At 39.3% G+C, this 17,781-nt stretch overlaps 1 protein-coding gene across 1 annotated transcript in view; it reads right to left on the reverse strand.

The window, feature by feature from the left end:
* LOC149445661 (malignant fibrous histiocytoma-amplified sequence 1 homolog) overlaps positions 1–17,781 on the reverse strand; it is a 52,453-nt gene that overhangs the window by 7,636 nt on the left and 27,036 nt on the right. Inside the window, exons 4-7 of the mRNA XM_089653512.1 lie at positions 16,523–16,709; positions 12,275–12,465; positions 11,661–12,151; positions 11,237–11,394 (exon numbers count right to left, since the gene is read on the reverse strand). Of these exons, the coding sequence (XP_089509638.1) occupies positions 11,237–11,394; positions 11,661–12,151; positions 12,275–12,465; positions 16,523–16,709 (1,027 nt within the window). The remainder of the gene's footprint in view (positions 1–11,236; positions 11,395–11,660; positions 12,152–12,274; positions 12,466–16,522; positions 16,710–17,781) is intronic.

The raw sequence follows: 17,781 nt of genomic DNA on the forward strand, positions 1-17,781 counted from the left end.
GGAATTCTGAGACATGTGAATTATAATTCTGCCTATAGTTGAATCGGACACTATCCTATTTTCTTAATCTTTCATTAAGGCACGCAGGAGAAGAAGGAATTTTGAGATGCATGGAACATCTCAAAACAGTCCAATAGAGGGATTGGCAGCACAGCAAACAAATGTGAACAGGCCCACAAACACCAATCAGGTGAAAAGAAATGGGATCTGCTTGCAGCTCAAATAGTTGCCTGAGGGACCTGATGTTGGCATCAGATGAGGCTTGAACACCCCCCTTGTAAAACTTAGAGAACATGTGAACAGATGGCCAGTTCGCAGCCTTTAAATCTGGGAAAGAGAAGCCTGATGTTTAAAAGCCCTCACTAATCTAGTGGAGTGTACCTTGACAGTAAAAGGTGGAACCTAATATTTAAGTCCATAGGTTTCAACAATAAGCTGCCTGAGCCACCTAGAAATGGTAGAAGAAGAAGTAGGTCCCTTACGGGGACCTTCTGGAATGACTAAAAGGGTGTCAGTCTAATAAAAAAAAAGGTGTAGCCATGATATTAACTCGAACAGCTTTATTGTAGGTGGATTTCCTTGCTTTTAGGAGCGTATCATTAAGAGAATCAGACAGACTACATTTGTATAGGACCTTGGCTTCAACAACCAAGTCATCAAAGCCAGTGATTATAAAGCAGTGCTGATCCTTGAGGTAAAAAATTTGGATGAAATGGAAGGGCCCATTAGGAGTCTGACACAAATATGATGAGGTCGGTTTGCTACAATGAGAATCACTGATTTGTCTTTCTTCCTTGATCTTGCATCGCAGATGAGACAGGAGCTTCAGAGGAGGAATGCAGTAGATGAGGTTGAACTGATCCTACAAAGTCACAAGAGCATCCACAGCTATGGTCAGATGATACATAGATCTGCAAACAAAATTGTTGAGTTTGTTGTTGAAATGAAGCCAGAAGGCGTTACTCACTGGTGGCAGAGGCCCTGAAAAACTTACAGGTGAAAAGACAGTTATCCTGAGTCCAGACAATGTTGACCAAGGTTGTTGGTCTGCCAATCTTCCATGCCTGAAATGTGCATGACAGACAGTGTTGGCGTGTCTCTCCAATACTGTTTCCACCCAAGAAGAATCTGATTGGCGTCTCTTTGAGCTGCAAGACTTGTGGTTCCTCCCTGATGTGCCACTGCCTGACTAAATCCAGATAAGATGACCTTGCAGCCAAAACCCCTTCAATGCACTCCAGCATTTAAAGGGTAACTGAATTACTCATAGCTCCAGTATGTTGATCAGCAGAAAAGCTTCCTCTGGTGACCATGTCTTTTGTACCAAGATGGTGTTTAGGATTCCTCCTCAGTCTGTCAGGCTCATATCCTTGGTGAGAATCTTCCAGACCAGTGGGACAAAGTATTTCACTGACTTCAGGGATGGATTTGTAGCCACCAAGATAGAGACAATCAAGCCCTGGGTGTCAGGAGAATCTGCAAATCCAGAGACTGGACCTTCTTGTCCTACACAGCCAGAATGTTTAGTTGCAATGGTCTGAAGTGGAGCTGAACAAATAGGATTGTTATCAAGCTTGAAACTATCATGGCTCCTTGACTTCAGAGTTAGAACATGGTTGCAACGCTGGAATAAGCAAGATATAGGAAAGACCTAAATACTACAAGTGATGAGTCAGTTCCGGTGCTGATTTCTGAAGGTTCAGGACCCATATGAACCTTTGTAGAGTCCAACTGAACCTTTGCAGAATTTCAACAGTGCTTTGAACATTGACTGAGACGTCAGAGATGTTGTTTTCTGTGAAAGAGGTCATACAGACATCCCACTATGGGAGCACCCTGTGTGCATGACAGAACAAGCAGAGGGGCTACCACCTTGGTGAATACTTGAGGTGCAGTGGACAAATCAAAGGAAAGGGATACAAACTAGTAGTGTTGTGTGCCCAAAGCAAAATGCAGATAGTGTTGCATGTCTATCTTTTCAGCACATAAAGTAAAGATCTTTGATGTAAACAAAATCTTAATGATGGTGGAAAGCAATGACTGACCTGATGTATTCTATGTGGAATTTTTGCACTCAAGTAAAAACATTGAGCAAGTTTAGATTCAGAATGGGGCAAATGTTGTGAAACTATGAATAGGTTTGACTATAAACCATGAAAGATTTCCTTTTCCGGGACTACATCAATGACTCTGAGAAAGGAATTGTGCAGCTCGAAGGTTTTAGTGTTAATTTTTCCTAGGAGGTTGGTAGGCTTTACCATCATCAGTTGAGGTACCATGCCTTTTAACCATGCATCTGAAATGCTTTCAGTGCAGGTGGTTCCAAAAGCCAGAGAAGTTGGGGCATCCCCCCATTGTGAAAACTACTGGAAGATTTGGGCATCCAGGGTTTACAATAGAACTGCATCCTGGACTTTGGCTTCAATTTGGAGGACTTAGAGAAACAAAATTTAACTGGTTTTCCATCTCAAGACTTATTTCTTTTTTAAGGGGCAAAGAGGTACTCTTTCCTTCAGTGACATTTAAAAATAAATTTGCCCAAGGAGGCACAAAAAAGTCATTCTCTAGGCAGTTGGCATTTTTTTGTTTGTTGTTCAGCATACCAACATTTAACCACATATGTACACATAACTCATTCTAGGTATAGGACATATAATATCCCAAGCCCATGAACACAGTAGTATAAGGCAACAGGCATGAGTTCAAACTGATGAAAAATAGTATGATCATTGAGGATCATCTCAGATGATTTAGTCATATCCTTGGTCTATAACCCTAAGGTTTGCCAGGACATGACAGCAATGATGAGTTGCTGTGCAGGGCCTGATAAAAGGGACTTGGAAAGGGTTGCCAGTCTCTTGTCAACTGAATCCATAAATACTGGAATGTACTCTACAGGAATATTCAATATTTTGTTAAACCAAGAAATGGCCAGGTGCACAATGGGAAGAGCCCACTTCTCAAGAAACATCTTTTCAAAAGGTGTTGCTGAGCAAAACGCTTGGGAGAAGTAAAAAACTTGTCAGAAATAGACCAGTCATGATATTTCCCATACTGAGTGTACTGGGAAAGTTTTCACAGATTGGGGACTTTTAAGGGAGCCGTGACTTATAACTTTAAAATTCAGACATATGTTTCTCCATATCCAAGCATGTACAAGCTGTTTCATTAAGAACTGAAATTGTATCCTAAGCCTAGGATTATGTCTGCTGAACCTGTTTATTTACAAACTCATCCAGAAAATGTAGGTTACAATTTTCCTCATCCTCAGCTGAAGGAGCAGCAACCATTCCTCACTGGATAATGCAGAGGAGGGAGCAATGCCTGACGGAGCTAGGGAAGCCTTTGAGGAGTGTGTCCAAACTGCAGAAATCATGTCCTTGAGGAGGGACACTGTTCGTGGACTGTAAGCTGGAAAGGTGTGCAGGGCCGCTTTCCTTGTGCTTGTGAGCTGCCATACTGACAGTATGTAAAAGTATGTAATTCCCAGTAATGGTTAAAGCAGAAGATCTGTGTATGTGACTAACTGATAGACAGCAGCAAGGAGGATTGACCATGTGATAGCTGCAAGAATCCGGTGGTGAATCACCTCACACTGAAGAGGGGAGAGGCATGAAAAAATGTGAGCAGGTGGTGCGGCACTAGGAACCAGGGCACGGGTGCACACGGGTCAGTGAGGAGCAGAAACATTGTAAAAGTTTCTCAGTGCTGTTCTCTCAGAGTGCTCACTACACATACAGTGGGATTGATTTACTAAAGGCAAATGGACTGTGCATTGCAAGTGCACTTTAATTACACTTGGAGGTGCACTTCAAGTGCACTGAAAGTTCATTTGCTCTAGATCTTAGAGAAACATTCAAGGAAAATAAAAAAAACAGCATGTATGCTTACACATGACTGAATGAAAGAAATCAGCAGAGCATCACCTCATTTTAGAGCTTCCCCTTGGATATAAAGTAATTGCACTTGCAGTGCACGGTATATTTACCTTTAGTAAATCAACCCCAATGTGTCAGAGTATAGATATTCCTGAGCATTAACCCCACAGGGGATTGTAACCAAAGAAAGAATTGCACATGCCAGGGTGCATGTTACACATTTAAAAAAGTGTCCCAGAGCTGTTTAATCAGAATGCTTGTGCCATATACAGTGGGGTAGATTTAATAAAATTGGAGAGTGCAAATTCTGGTGCAGCTGTGCATGGTAGCCAATCAGCTTCTCACTTCTGCTTGTTCAATTAAGCTTTGACAATGAAACCTGGAAGCTGATTGGTTTCTATGAGAAAGTGCACCTGATTTTGCACTCTCCAGCTTTAGTAAATAAACCCCAATGAGTCATTGCACAAAATCTCGAGTATTAAATATGCAGATGGAGGTCTGGAGAGCACCTTACAGAAAACAAGCACAGCAACAAGGTACCGGAAAGTGGCAAAGCAGATCCCAGTGAACACGTCACATTCCAGGCAGTCTTCACCTATCAGGTGGGCATACTCCCAAGGGAGTCTTCAGGGAGAGTATTACACCCGTGAGTGTATCATGGCCGTGGATTTGTAAAGCTTTCTATGGCTAATACAGTACATAAGGTGTCTGGTGATCGTCATCAGCAAAGGTCACATTTCAGGCAGCCCTACATTTTCGTCATGGCAGGGTCTGGAAAAGGCCTGCAAGGCAGCGCCAAGGATGAGCCAATCCAGCAGCTGCAAAATCGGCTCTTATTGCTCTGCAGAAAATGAAGAATTTTGCATTTTAAATATTTAGCCAAAAAAAGAAAAATGTAGAAGTATCTGGGTTTGCTTTTCTCTTAGGAGAAAAGATGTCCATTCTCTCAGGACACTAGCAAAAAACTGAAGCATTATGGAAATAGGAGGGGTTATGCCTGGCTGACTAACATTTTTTTTTTTGTGTGCCAAAGTCCAATTCTCATTGAGGTAGTAGTATGACCCATACATTTCAGGCTTCCTCCTGACCCTTTGTCTCTTAATAAACAATTAAGAAATCGGGATTTCCAGATTTCCAGTTTATTTTGATTCTAAATCAGTTCCTAGCTACAATATCGTATTTGCTGGAGTTTAATGTGCAGTGTAGTATAACCTGTAAGACTGGTCCAAATATTCATATATATGGTGCATGCATATGAATAATGTAAAACAGAAAATTTCTTGTAGCAATGGGTTTGCAACAGAACACCCAGATCCTTAACCACAGTAGAAATATATGTATTCCAGATAGTTTAATAATCAGCAGATCAAGATACTCTAGATCAGACTAAAAAACTGTTTTTATTATGGTTAAGGATCTGAGCATGCTGTTGCATCCCCTCTATGGATAGCAGGATTGAACTCCAGACCAGAACTGATTGGATACTTGATTATTAAACTACTTAGAATATATATATTGCTATTGTGTTCAAGGATCTGGGGGTGCTGTTGCATCTCTTTATGGGCAGAATTGAACTCCAGACCAGAACTGATTTGGATTCTTGCATGAATATTCTTTTCTTAATCGTTGAAGCTCTTTGCTTTTGATGTAAAAAAGTGAAGGACTATTTTGGAGATTTATAACACCTTTTGGACTACTATCTTCATGTCCCTCAGCTGTCATTTCCTGGACTTGAGAATTTCCACTCCAGCAAACTATATGGAAACGTTTGATTTTACACTTTTGTGTTTTCCTGTTTGCTGTTCACATATGCTCCTGGTGAAGATGTCTGAAGCATTTCAAACAAGTTGAGCTAACATGTGCTTGTTGAATTGAAATGGGAAATAAGATTTGTGAACTTCACTTTGCAAACACTAGATATGGTACTATATACAATTGTAATATTTGTATAATAAACATTATGATTTTATCAATTTACTTTGTGGTACCATTTTTTATATGCCCAGAAGAAAATCTATTGCTACAAGAATTTTTATGTTTTATTTGAGGATGTTGGCATATACGACAGGGAACCTTTATCCTTTATTTTTATGCCCTTTTAATAATGTAATATCTTCCCACTACTGCCCTACATCTCATGCATTGTGAAAGATCTAGCAGGATAACATTGTGAGAGGGAAGATAAATAGGTAACTAGGCAGTGCACTACCAGTCCCAGACTTAGGACAATTATCTGGGCTTCCTTGCTGAAGTTAATGAATCATACAATTAAAAGTTCTGCATACAAAAATAGATTACAATTTATTTATTTGATGTCTGGCTGTATTTCTAATCTATCATTCTATATATAGCATCATACACATATATATATCTTATTATGACAAAGTCTGTGATGCGGCACCACAGTGGTCCTTGCACGTCATTTGATGGCCTCAGCTATGGAAGAAATTTGCCTTCTAAACACAGTGAAGAATTTCCTTTTAGCTATTTTTGGTGGTTATGTAAGTTATGTGTTCTGTATGGCTAATTTTATTGTTGTTTAATTGTAAGGATGTGCATCAATTCTTGATTCATAGATAACAATTATTGTTATAGAGTGGTATCCTTTCCCTGAAGAAGAATCTGTACATATGTATTCGAAATGTGTTGGATCCCATGCTGAAAATATCTGCACTCAAACTTGAAGTTGCAAGATGGAAATCAGATTTTGAGGGATACCACTGGATACATACTGCATAAACCACAAATCTGTGTAGTAAATGCTTTGTTATAAAACATTGCTTTTGATATTGGTCAAGTATGCACTACCTATCTGATATACTTCAATGTGTCAAAACATAAACACTTTTTTGCTAAAATAAAATGTTGATTTTTTAAACAAGTGGCCTCTTTGTATATGTTTCAAGGTTGCCTTAAAAATCCCACAAAAATGTAAGGTAAAAATTCTCTTTGTATGAAAATAGGGATGATTGCAAAAACACCCCAAGCTAAACTGACTGACCTTTCACAAATAATAGAGGTAGGATGAGATCATCAACTATGAAAACTTTTCAGATTTCCAAAGGCAAAGAAAAATTATATATTTGTCATATACATTTTTTGTGATAACTGCAGTATTGGATTTAAAAAACAAAACCAAACTTCTGTAAGCATAAGGTCTGCATTCAAATTTGCTATATAGAAAGAAAGTTATCCTTTTAATTTATGTGTGTAAGGTGAGCAGGTAAAACAATGGCATGGCTTTGGTGTTACAGTGATTCCAATGTCCAGCAACTCTTTTATGCTTCGTTGTTGATATGAGATACTCAAATTACGCACACTAATCAAAGTACAAGTATGCCGTATGTAAAAGAAAATGTGGAACCCCTCAAAATTGAGTTCAGGGCTTTTCAGTAAAGGGCACGATTAATGCTAGAGCATACAGCACATAGATATTTTAGACAATTGTGCATAACATCCTTGAGGCCCTTTTCTATTTCATCGTGAATGTGCACAAAGCCAGGATCATAAAGATATGGCTTGATAAGTTTGATGTGGAGAACTCAAGTAGCTAGCACAAAGCACTGACCCCCAACCCTATAGGAGAAGTTTGGGATAAGGTGCAACACTAATGTGGTCAGGTCTTTTAGCCCAATGTCACTATTTGACCTTACAAGTGCACATCTGGCTAATTAAACACAAATTCTTACAAATTCACACCAAAATCTTGTGGAAAACCTTTCCAGAAGAATAGTAACTGTTATATCCAGAAAGGGAAGGGGATACAACTCCATAATAATGCTCATAGTTTTGGAATAAAATGTTCTAGCAGCTGATATATTTGTAATGGCCAAGTGTTTGCAAACTGTTGGCCACATATTGTACAATAAATACTAATGGTTTAATTTCCAAAAGATCGGTAGTTAATGTGAACTTTAGGTTTGGCATCAAAAGAATATTTCTAACCTTAAAGTGTGGGGTCTTGTGAGCTACTATGGTGTGTGCAATGTGCTAATAAATAATTAAATATTTAACTGGTACTAAAATAGTGATATGACCAATAAAGTTAAATAAAATTGTGTATAAAACTTTGAAAAAATGTGGTTGGCTTACACTGTACACATACTCATACCATTGTGTTATAGAGAATAAAAGCAGAAGTAGTGTAGCGCTCCACTACCAATTACAAAAATTATGTGTAAATAAATAATGAATAAATAAAAGTCCAGCATCAAAAGAATATATAATAATATCACTGCAGTTATATACTGCTTCTGGAAACATGTCCTTATTAAGTCCGTGTCTTTGACACTTCTAGTGCTGTGATGCGAGATAATAACCGTGCAGTTCACCAATCTTAAAAAATATTATATGCCTTCACCGGTTGTGCTCTCACCTGGTGTATATGACCAAACCGTTAGGTGAGGTCATAAAAAGCTTATGTCCCTTTAATTGGACTTAGTGGTGAATGGATAGGATTATCCTTCTTTCCCTGGGATGAATGAATGGACAGAGTGTTCCCTCTTCCCAGCAGGGGGTCCCCTTGCTTCCTTATGGATATTCCTGGAGCCAGATGGATGGACTGAAATATCCCTCTTCCCACTAGGGGGTTTCCTTGCTTCCTTGGGGATTTTACTCCATAGGTGTAATGGCCATGAAATGTAATAAAAGAACATAGTGCCTTATCCTCTTTAAAATTAATTTATTTAAATAAAGTAGTGCAGTCACATGTATTGCAAGTTAAAACTGCATTAAAAGTTAAAATTTGAATCCACAGTAAAGTTTTCCATTATACTTGAATCACCTCCACCAGATCATCCCCCGCAGCTATCACCTTTTGTATCACCTCCCCCTTCCTTTAGAATGTAAGCTCCATGAGCAGGGCCCTCACATTGTTTCTGAACTGAAATGTATTGTAATTGTATTGTCTCCCTTATATTGTAAAGTGCTGCGCAAACTGTTGGCGCTATATAAATCCTGTATAATGATAATAATAATAGTTGAATACTTGCCGTATGTTGCTTTAAGCATTGTGACGTCAGAGCCCCTGCCCTACGCGTTACGCCACCGGGTCACATGGCTTCATCAGGGATAATTCTTTTAATGCGGGTTTTAACTTGCAATACATGTGAGTGCAGTACTCTATTTTAATTATTGAATTTTAAAGAGGATAAGGCACTATATTCTTTTATTACATTTCATGGACATTACACCCAAGGGAGTATTTACCACAAGGCAAACAAGGCATCTTTCAGGGGGGCAGCGGCACCCCCCTAAGGAAGGGATAGAAGAAGAGACACACACAGCAAGGGGACCAGGTGCGATCTGAGAGAGGCTGTGATCTGCTTGATGGTGTATGCAGAGCCTGACTCTTGTTCCCGGGGATGTCCGGAGCTGTGAAGTTGTCTTCTCTCTCACCAGGGTGGGGGGTTGCCAGTGTACGGGGGACATGGTAGTGAAAGGCTCTCTCAGGTGGGGGCCGGGGTGTTGTTGGTCAATGTCAGGCACTCTTTCATTTATTCATTATTTATTTACTCTCAATTTTTGTAATTGGTAGTGGAGCGCGACACTATTTCTGATTATAAACATTTCTAACCTTACTGGGCATGTTAGTTGACCATAGTAATGGACTGGTTCATCCACACAGCCCACAAGGACTGGGTGCAACTGGAACAAGCCTTTCTGGAAGTGTCATTGGTGTCAGCCTCTTGGCTTCGGTCTGTATACTGTAAATTGAAGCAGATCTCAGCCACCATACAGAACTTTCAGCTCACATGTAATGCATATTAACTTTCTTCTGTTCCTAGACTTTTTGCCAAGTATGAAGAGGTCCTTTTTGATGACCACGTGTCCACATACTTGTCCCCAGGGTTACCAATTCGAACATCCCTTTTTGGACTTACATGCAAAGTTGACATTACCTGAACGGAACTGGGGATAGATAGATGTTCGACAGAGATTGGACACCTTTTGAGCCCATTTGCACCAGGTCTGTGCCACAGAGACACCTGGTCTCTGATATCTATTCCCTCTTTTTCTCAACACATATTCCCAACTCCGGCAAAGTCTGCTCAGAGTGGGAATGAGACCTGGATCTCCATCTAGAGGAAGACTAAAGGGAGAAAATTAATTTGCTTGCTCATAAGGGCTCCCTTAACATTCATACCCAAGAGAACTCATTCAAGATCCAATCAAGATGGTATAGAGTTCTCTTCTTGATTCATAAGATTTTTCAGACAGTCTCTGATTGCTGCTGGCAATGGATGGTGCATGACATTACTTTGCAGTTCATGGGGAGGGCTATATACTTTTCCCCAGCTCAGTATCTATTACACCATACGAAGCAGCCATTGCAACAGTACAAGAGATCTTTGCAACTACTCATGATTAATGTTGTACACCTTTGTATCCTCATACACTGGGGAGACACTAACCTACCAAGTGTTTGGGAATGGCTGACATGCTTCAACGAGTTGAAGGAGATGGAGGAGCTGAGTTTTGTGGTGCAAGACAGAATTAAGGCTTACACAACTATGTGGGCTTTTTGGGCACATTTAAATCTCTGGATGAATATAAACAACCTATTGGAGGATGGAGGTCAGCTCCCTGGTGACTTTTAAGTGGATGAACATGCGATATGTGGCCCCTTGCCTAACTCCCTATGGGAGAGATGGCTCCCTCTTTTTCAGTTGGAACTATACATCAGACTTGAGATGTTTTTTTCACTTCTTCCTTGCCTTTTCTTGTCTCTCAGGGTTTTTTTCTTGTTCCCGGGAAGCCATCAGCAGCTGAGTTTTTGAGTAAGGGAGAGTTGGCCCGGCATTTTCCCCAGTGTACTAAAAAGTCATTTAGGGTTACCTGGCAGGTTTGGGCTTGATATGGTTGACAGACAACCCTAACTGCCCTACATTTGATGTATGACTTACTTTCCTGGGCCCTTATTTAGTGCTTATTTTCAATCCATTTAAAGATTTATTTTTATTTTATTTTTTGTTTTTAATTTACTTTCTGTCTCTCATTATACGTATGGTCATGACTGCTTACACTTCTTTGGGGTCTTGACATCACAGACATTCCTGTGATCATACATTGATACTAAGTTGTGTATTATTCATCATGGTATTGTATTAGTTTGGATGTTTACTTGTATTTCATTTGTCTGTGGACAACTTTCTATGTTTCTTCTTTTTTTTTTTAATTAAACTTAATACGGAAAAAAAAGAAAATTTCTAACCATGGCAATGGCTCCTTTCCAAAGGTGCATCAAGGTTAACTTTGATGCTTTTTCTGGACCTATGATCATTCAGATGGTGATCTGAAGACTCTTAGTCTTCAATAAATAAGTTTTAAAATTGAGATAAAGTAATTTTGCAACTTACCATTTGGTTTTCTGGGTCTTCGGCTTCGAATCTCAAGGTAACTGTCAGCCCTCTGGTTATTCTCCTTGATCAACAGTGGTTTTCCATTGTTCACTAAAAGAAAGCTGCCTTTTTCCACCCAATGGGTAGTGTAGAAGGAGCATGATCTCACCATGAGTCTGAAATGTAAATTTGAAAACATAGCCATAATTCATATTTATATGTGTTAATACTGTATTTTATGGCTTATCTTTAAATGGATTGATATCAACAGTCCTCTGCAACATAACACAGCATGCTAAAGTCAGATTTTAAACATACTGGCAAATGATTCAACATTAGCAGAGATATAGTTAGTAGAAGCGATGCAAAAAGACTACTGCTCATAAGCAAACTACAGCATAATTTAGTACTAGTAAGCAGTAAAAGGTGTTTAGCATTATACCTTTGAAAAAATCCTTCTGGAATTTGTGGAGAAAAGTAAACTCTAATGTATATGTCCTCACTGTGATCTCCACCCCACCGCTCAGTGACTTCCATCAAGGTGTTGAGATATGTTGGGAAAAGATAGCACATCTCCTTTGGTGAACTTCTTACAGACCATGGATTCCCAGGTACAAAATCTTGAGCTCTTGGGTTAAGGTCCTTTATGTTTCTTACAGACATACAGATCTGGAAATGGACTAAGAGGCTTATCAACTTACCATCTTCTTTCAAATTTCCCAACAAATCATGGAAGAGATCCTTTGTGTCTCTCAGAGGGAGATTCTCTAGCTGGTGTTTAACAAGAACCCGAATAGCTTGCAAGCGAAGCATGGCTTTGGAGCATAGCATTTGTTGCCATTTCAGAACATCACGCTTAAAGGCTCTTTCTGAAACTAGAACTTCAGCTGGAATTTTCTCTAGCTGTTTGGCAAGGTCATGCCTAACAAGCATCTGAAACATAATAAAGTAACCAAATGCAAGGCATTCCATGAGCAAGAGGTAGTATTAGAATAAAATAATGTGTCATACATTAAACAAGAAAACAAGTACATAGTAACAAAAATCAAATCAAACCTTGAAGACAGTTATAAGGAATGATGGTTTCAAAAAGACAGTGTTGAGTAAAGATTTATTGTCCTCATACCAGACAATGAGACCAATTTGATGGAGGTACCGTAAAATATCTTTGAGGAGTTCTTTATCCAAGTCACTGTGATCATTTCTAAGCATAATTTCACTCAGAAGATGATCCAAATCCATTATGCCTGAAGAATAAATAACATCAATATTGTGTTACCTGGACATAAACACACAAAATGAGCAATGGTAACTTTCTAAAAATTTAATTTGACAGCTTCTTAAGTACAGAGCTCTTAAAATATAGAACAGCTGCAGTTTCATCCAAAAAATTCAGGACCACCATAGTTCAAGAACATGTTGCAAATAAATATGCTATATGGCCAAACAGCTGCGGTTACCTGACCATCACATCTAATAAGAACCTTGTGCTCAACCCAATTCAGTCAGATCAGTTTAATCTCTTATTTCAAATCTTTTATAGCATATGAATTCTTCAGCGTTACCGTCCATCATCAAACGTACAACAAAGTTGTTGATCCCTGTACCATAGAAGGTCAAATTTGTATATGTTGTACAATCTCCAACAGCAGGTGCATCTGAATCCTGGACCTTATCTGAACCACAATTAGGCATTCCCCCACTGCAGATAAAGGGCTCCACATGATGTAGTCATTTTGTTTTATTTCTAAAACCACATTTAAAAAAATCATGTTTTTAGTTGCTATTGATAAGGCCATTGACATGGTCTAAAATCTCATGCATCCACCTATCTGCTTTTGTTGGCAGCAGTAGTCCTTTGTGTTCAAAGCCATCAGTATACACCTGTTATTTATTCAATAATATGTAACACTGCTGAAGTTTGGACTTTTTATGTATTTATGCACTGCATCCTAAAAGTATTAAACCCGAAAGCAAACATTTATTAGATTGTAGCTTACCAGTTCTTAGATGTGATGGCTGTATTTGTTTTCTTTTTTAGGCTCCCTGTCTTCTATTTTCATCTGGTGATATGGCCAATAAGTCTGTTGATTTTTAAAATCTTTCTTGCACATGTATCAAGTTACAGCAATGAGACAAACCATTTAACATTGACAAAGGTGCTTACAGTAATCAGCTATCATTTATGTAAAACCTTTATCCCAAAATTAAAAAACAACATTGCTCTAATTGCTTATAAAGTTTTAGCTGGAGTTCAGCTTTAATTTCTTAGTGTATTTAAATTTGCTAGTACATCTAACACTCCCCTCCCCTGTGCTCCTTCAGACAGAGTGGGAGCACTCTAATACATGAGGAGTGTTACTGGCCAGATCACCAGGTGAAAATAGAGGGAAAAGGCCTAAACAAAAACTAGCACAGCTGCCATATCTAATCATTTGTAAGATGCATTATATGTACAGGGTGTCCCTAAAATCTGGACACATATGCAAAATGCATATTTTCAATAAACTTTTCAACAACATTCTATTTAAATGGAATATTAATCAATAACATCTTCAGTGTGATTTCCACCATTTGTGATGCAAAGTTCCATGCGCTTTGCAAGATTCACATGAACCTGATGCAGTAACTCCACATTTCCATCAATCTGAGCACATTCGTTTGTGATGCGTTCCTACAGGTGATTCATATCTGTGATTTTCATTGTGTATACCTTCTCCTTTAGCATACCCGAAAAAAGATGTCAAAGGGGTTAAGGTCTGGTGAGCTTATAAAGTGTATATTATACACATATGCTGTATATATTTCCTATGTGTCCAAACTTTAGAGACACCCTGCATTACAGTTTTGGTTTTTAATTTAATACCACTTTAATTTGGGTGGGGCACAAGGTAATAAATGCTGGGTGGACCATTGTTATATGATTTCTTTTATAATTCCCTGTTGTAAGAAATTTGGATAACTGCATCTGATTGATTGGGAATATGAGTTCTTTTTTTGTTTCTTCTTTTTGCATTTATATATTGTTTATAGTTTTACATGATTTTGTATTCACTAAGATCTTTTAGATTTTGAATTTTAGTTTTGTGGATATTTTAAGGCCTAGGAAAAGTTGTTTATAATACACAATACTAGAGAATATGTTTAGAAACAAAGTGGTTAGGAGGGAGCGCAGAATTATTTTTTTTTAGTGTTTTTGCACATGTTCCTTATCACCCCTGAAGCCCCTTCTGTGCCCCAGGGATGACCTGCCCTGGTGAACCCAACTCACTGATACAATTCTGGCTTAAATATGGGCTTTTCAACAAACAGAAGCCCTATGGAAAGTGCAGAGTGGAGCAGTGTAACCAGACAATGAACACAGCAATCACAATGCAGCAATACAGTAAAACATGCAGTAAAACAGTAAACCACCATATGGTGGCTGGAAATATAAAAGGAAAACAGAACTCAGTCCTTAATGTGGAGAATACTAGAACCCTTCCTACCCACTGACCATTGATTATAAGGTGTGCTACTGTTGAGGTACATTTACTCCACAGTGGGAATACTTGTAATCCACAGGAGAGAAAAAAGACAATCACCAAAGGAAAAATCCCACTTAGGGCAATATAGTGGTATCTCAGGCAAATGAGTGGCCGGCCAGCCAGCCAGCCTCTCACCACTTTGACGTCCTATAGATTCACTTCCTCTCTTTCTCTTTGGAGTCTATAACAGCGGTTTGGATTGGTGATCTGGCACAAGTTGAAGCAGCCAATCTGGAAACCCAGACTCTGGATCAGCAGAAGTCTTATCAGTTCTGTCACATGGTGCCCAGGTCCTCACTATGGCTCTCTGCATTCAAGTCCTTATCTAACAACCCCTGGCACAGGTCACTCAGCAGTAGTAGCAGTCCCTCAGTGGATGAAATTAGATCAGCAATGGCAGTCCAAGACATATAGGCTTCCTGCACACCTCTCTCCTCTGACTCTCCCCGGAGACTTCCCAAAGTCCTTCCTCTTCAGTTCCAGCCTCGCTAGGAGATTTAGTTCTGCTTCCTCTTTATCTACAAGGCCATGTCTATGTGGGGACTACATTCCCCATGAGTCCTTGCAGTCCCCTCCTTCTTCCAAGTTGCCTCACCCTTTGCGTCGATAACAGCTTCCACTCTTCTGGGAAGGATTTTTACAAGATTTTGAAGTGTGCGCTGTTGGATATTTTGCAAAAAAGTTCTGCCAAACAGAGTACATGGGCAGTTGGGTACTGATGGTAAACAAGAAGGTCTGGTTCAAAATCCAGAGTGTTCAAATGTATCCCAAAGGTGTTCAAAAGGGTTGAGGTCAGGGCTCTTTGCAGGTTACTCAAGTTTCTCCACACCTTTGTGCCTATTTTGTCACAGGAGCAGTTAGAAGTATACAGTTGTCTCAAATGTTTTTGTACTGCATGATGTAGCATTAACAGTACCTAATCTTAGCAATTTACAGATGTGTTTACAATCCTTTGCCTTCTTTGTGTTGTAGTCCTTGTCACCGCCATTTTTTATGGAGTCACACTGTGTACATTGTCTCCAGGTTACATATGTCTAGGGGGTGCAGGCAGCAGGGAAATTAATAGAGGCATAGGGTCTTCCTAAAACAGTATACAAAATTGTGTGGTGCTATTACCCAGTCAGTCTATAATCACATACATAGACAATACCTGTGCTAAACCCAGCCATAACCACTGTCCAACAATTTTCATAAAACAGGTCAGCAGCCCGGTATATCAATTATAAAAAATCTTATTTATTTCAATCTATAAAATAGGGGAACAATGCAAAGACATTGACGCGTTTCAGCCCTCCTGGGACTTAGTCATAACGGTTATGGTTGGTTGGTTATGACTAAGGTCCAGGAGGGCTGAAACACGTCAACGTCTTGCTCCCTTGCTTTATGGATTGAAATAAAGAAGATAGTTTAGATTTGATACACCGTGCTACCAACCTGTTTTATGAAGATTAGACGTTGTTCTTGATATGCATGGAAGCTGGATCTGATGTAAACATTACACCAACCCCATACAGAATGGACAGCATAAAAAATTACATCAGCACTTACTGTATAAGCACACAGCTATTGTCATTTAACTTTTGAGCAATTCAAATTTCAGGTTTGCTCATCTTTAACAGAACAACTAGTTGAACAAGGCCTATACAACTAGCAGTACACATTATTTGTCGTACAAATGTGTAATGAAGTTTTCTGTAAAGCCAATGGGTAGCAGATAACATGAAGACTCATTTACGATGCTTGGCTGAGTTATTGGTCAATATGATGGACTACTTACCATGTTGAGGGCTGTCTTCACTCTGAATCACCTCTTGAATAGACTGTTCCACTGTTTTGTAGACATTAGGCAACATTTTAATAACGTTAGGAAATAGTTCCACTTTTCCCACTGAATTCAAGATGTGGAGTTGCAGATTTTCTATGTCATGGTAGTTGGTGCTGTCAATGGTAATAACTGGAAGAACCTGTAATACATGGAGTATACATTTTCATATAAAGACTTGAAATATCTGTATTTACTACCTTTGGCAGATTTTGATACACTACTAAAAGTAAATCAGTGTATATAAACCTGTGTGTAGGGGCGGACTGACAACTCATGGGGCCCCTGGGCAATAGGGGATCATGGGGCCCCTGTGTCCTTCCCTACACTCAGAAAAGCCTATAAAAAAGGTACCAAGGGCATTTCATGGGGCCAACTACTGACCTCGCGCCCTTGGGCAGTGCCCGAGTGCTCGAATAGTCAGTCCGCCCCTGCCTGTGTGCGTTAATTTGCAGAACGCATTTTTATCATCTGTATGACTTGTGACTTTCCTTTCTTGCTGGAGGGTTGCAGGTTGTTCAGTGGCTGAATCAGCTCAATTGACCTCATTGGAAGACTTGTCTGACTTCCTTACTATTTGAGCAGAGTGGCAGGGCCACAATTGGACATAACCATTGGTCTATGACATAAACATATTTTTGTTTTGAAAAGAGTGTGGAAGAGATACCACCTCTGTCAGGATTTTACTGATGTCTGTGTCCCCACTGGGGACATTCACCTTCTCCAATTGTTCTTGTGACCATTTTCAGCAGGAAAGAAAGTGAGGGAAAATACATAGTTGTGCATCTTTCACCAGAACAGGCGGTTAGGGGAAAGACTCTAATGGGAATACTTGTTCTGGTGACAACTATCTAAGAGGGTATTTCCCCTAACTTTGAAGATATCATCTCTCACTTCCTGTTGTGTCTCTATAATTGGGAGTAAAGGTAAGTCTCCACAATAGGTCACAGACAACAAAAAATAAAACAAAAAAAAACAGTTTTAACCACACCATACTTGAAAATTGGGATTTAGAGAGTCTTACTTCCTCAATAATGTTTACTTATGAACTCTAAACACACAGTTGTCCCTCAAAAAAGTTTATGCATAGACACATTGAGATTGATTTACTAAAACTGGAGAGTGCAAAATGTGGGGCAGCTCTGCATAGAAACCAATCAGCTTTAAGTTTTTTTTTTTTTTGTCGAAGCTGATTGGCTCCCATGCACAGCTAC

The sequence above is a fragment of the Staurois parvus genome, unplaced genomic scaffold (assembly GCF_062004578.1).
Source record: "Staurois parvus isolate SC_StPar_1 unplaced genomic scaffold, SC_StPar_1.0 ptg000715l, whole genome shotgun sequence".
NCBI lineage: Eukaryota > Metazoa > Chordata > Amphibia > Anura > Ranidae > Staurois > Staurois parvus.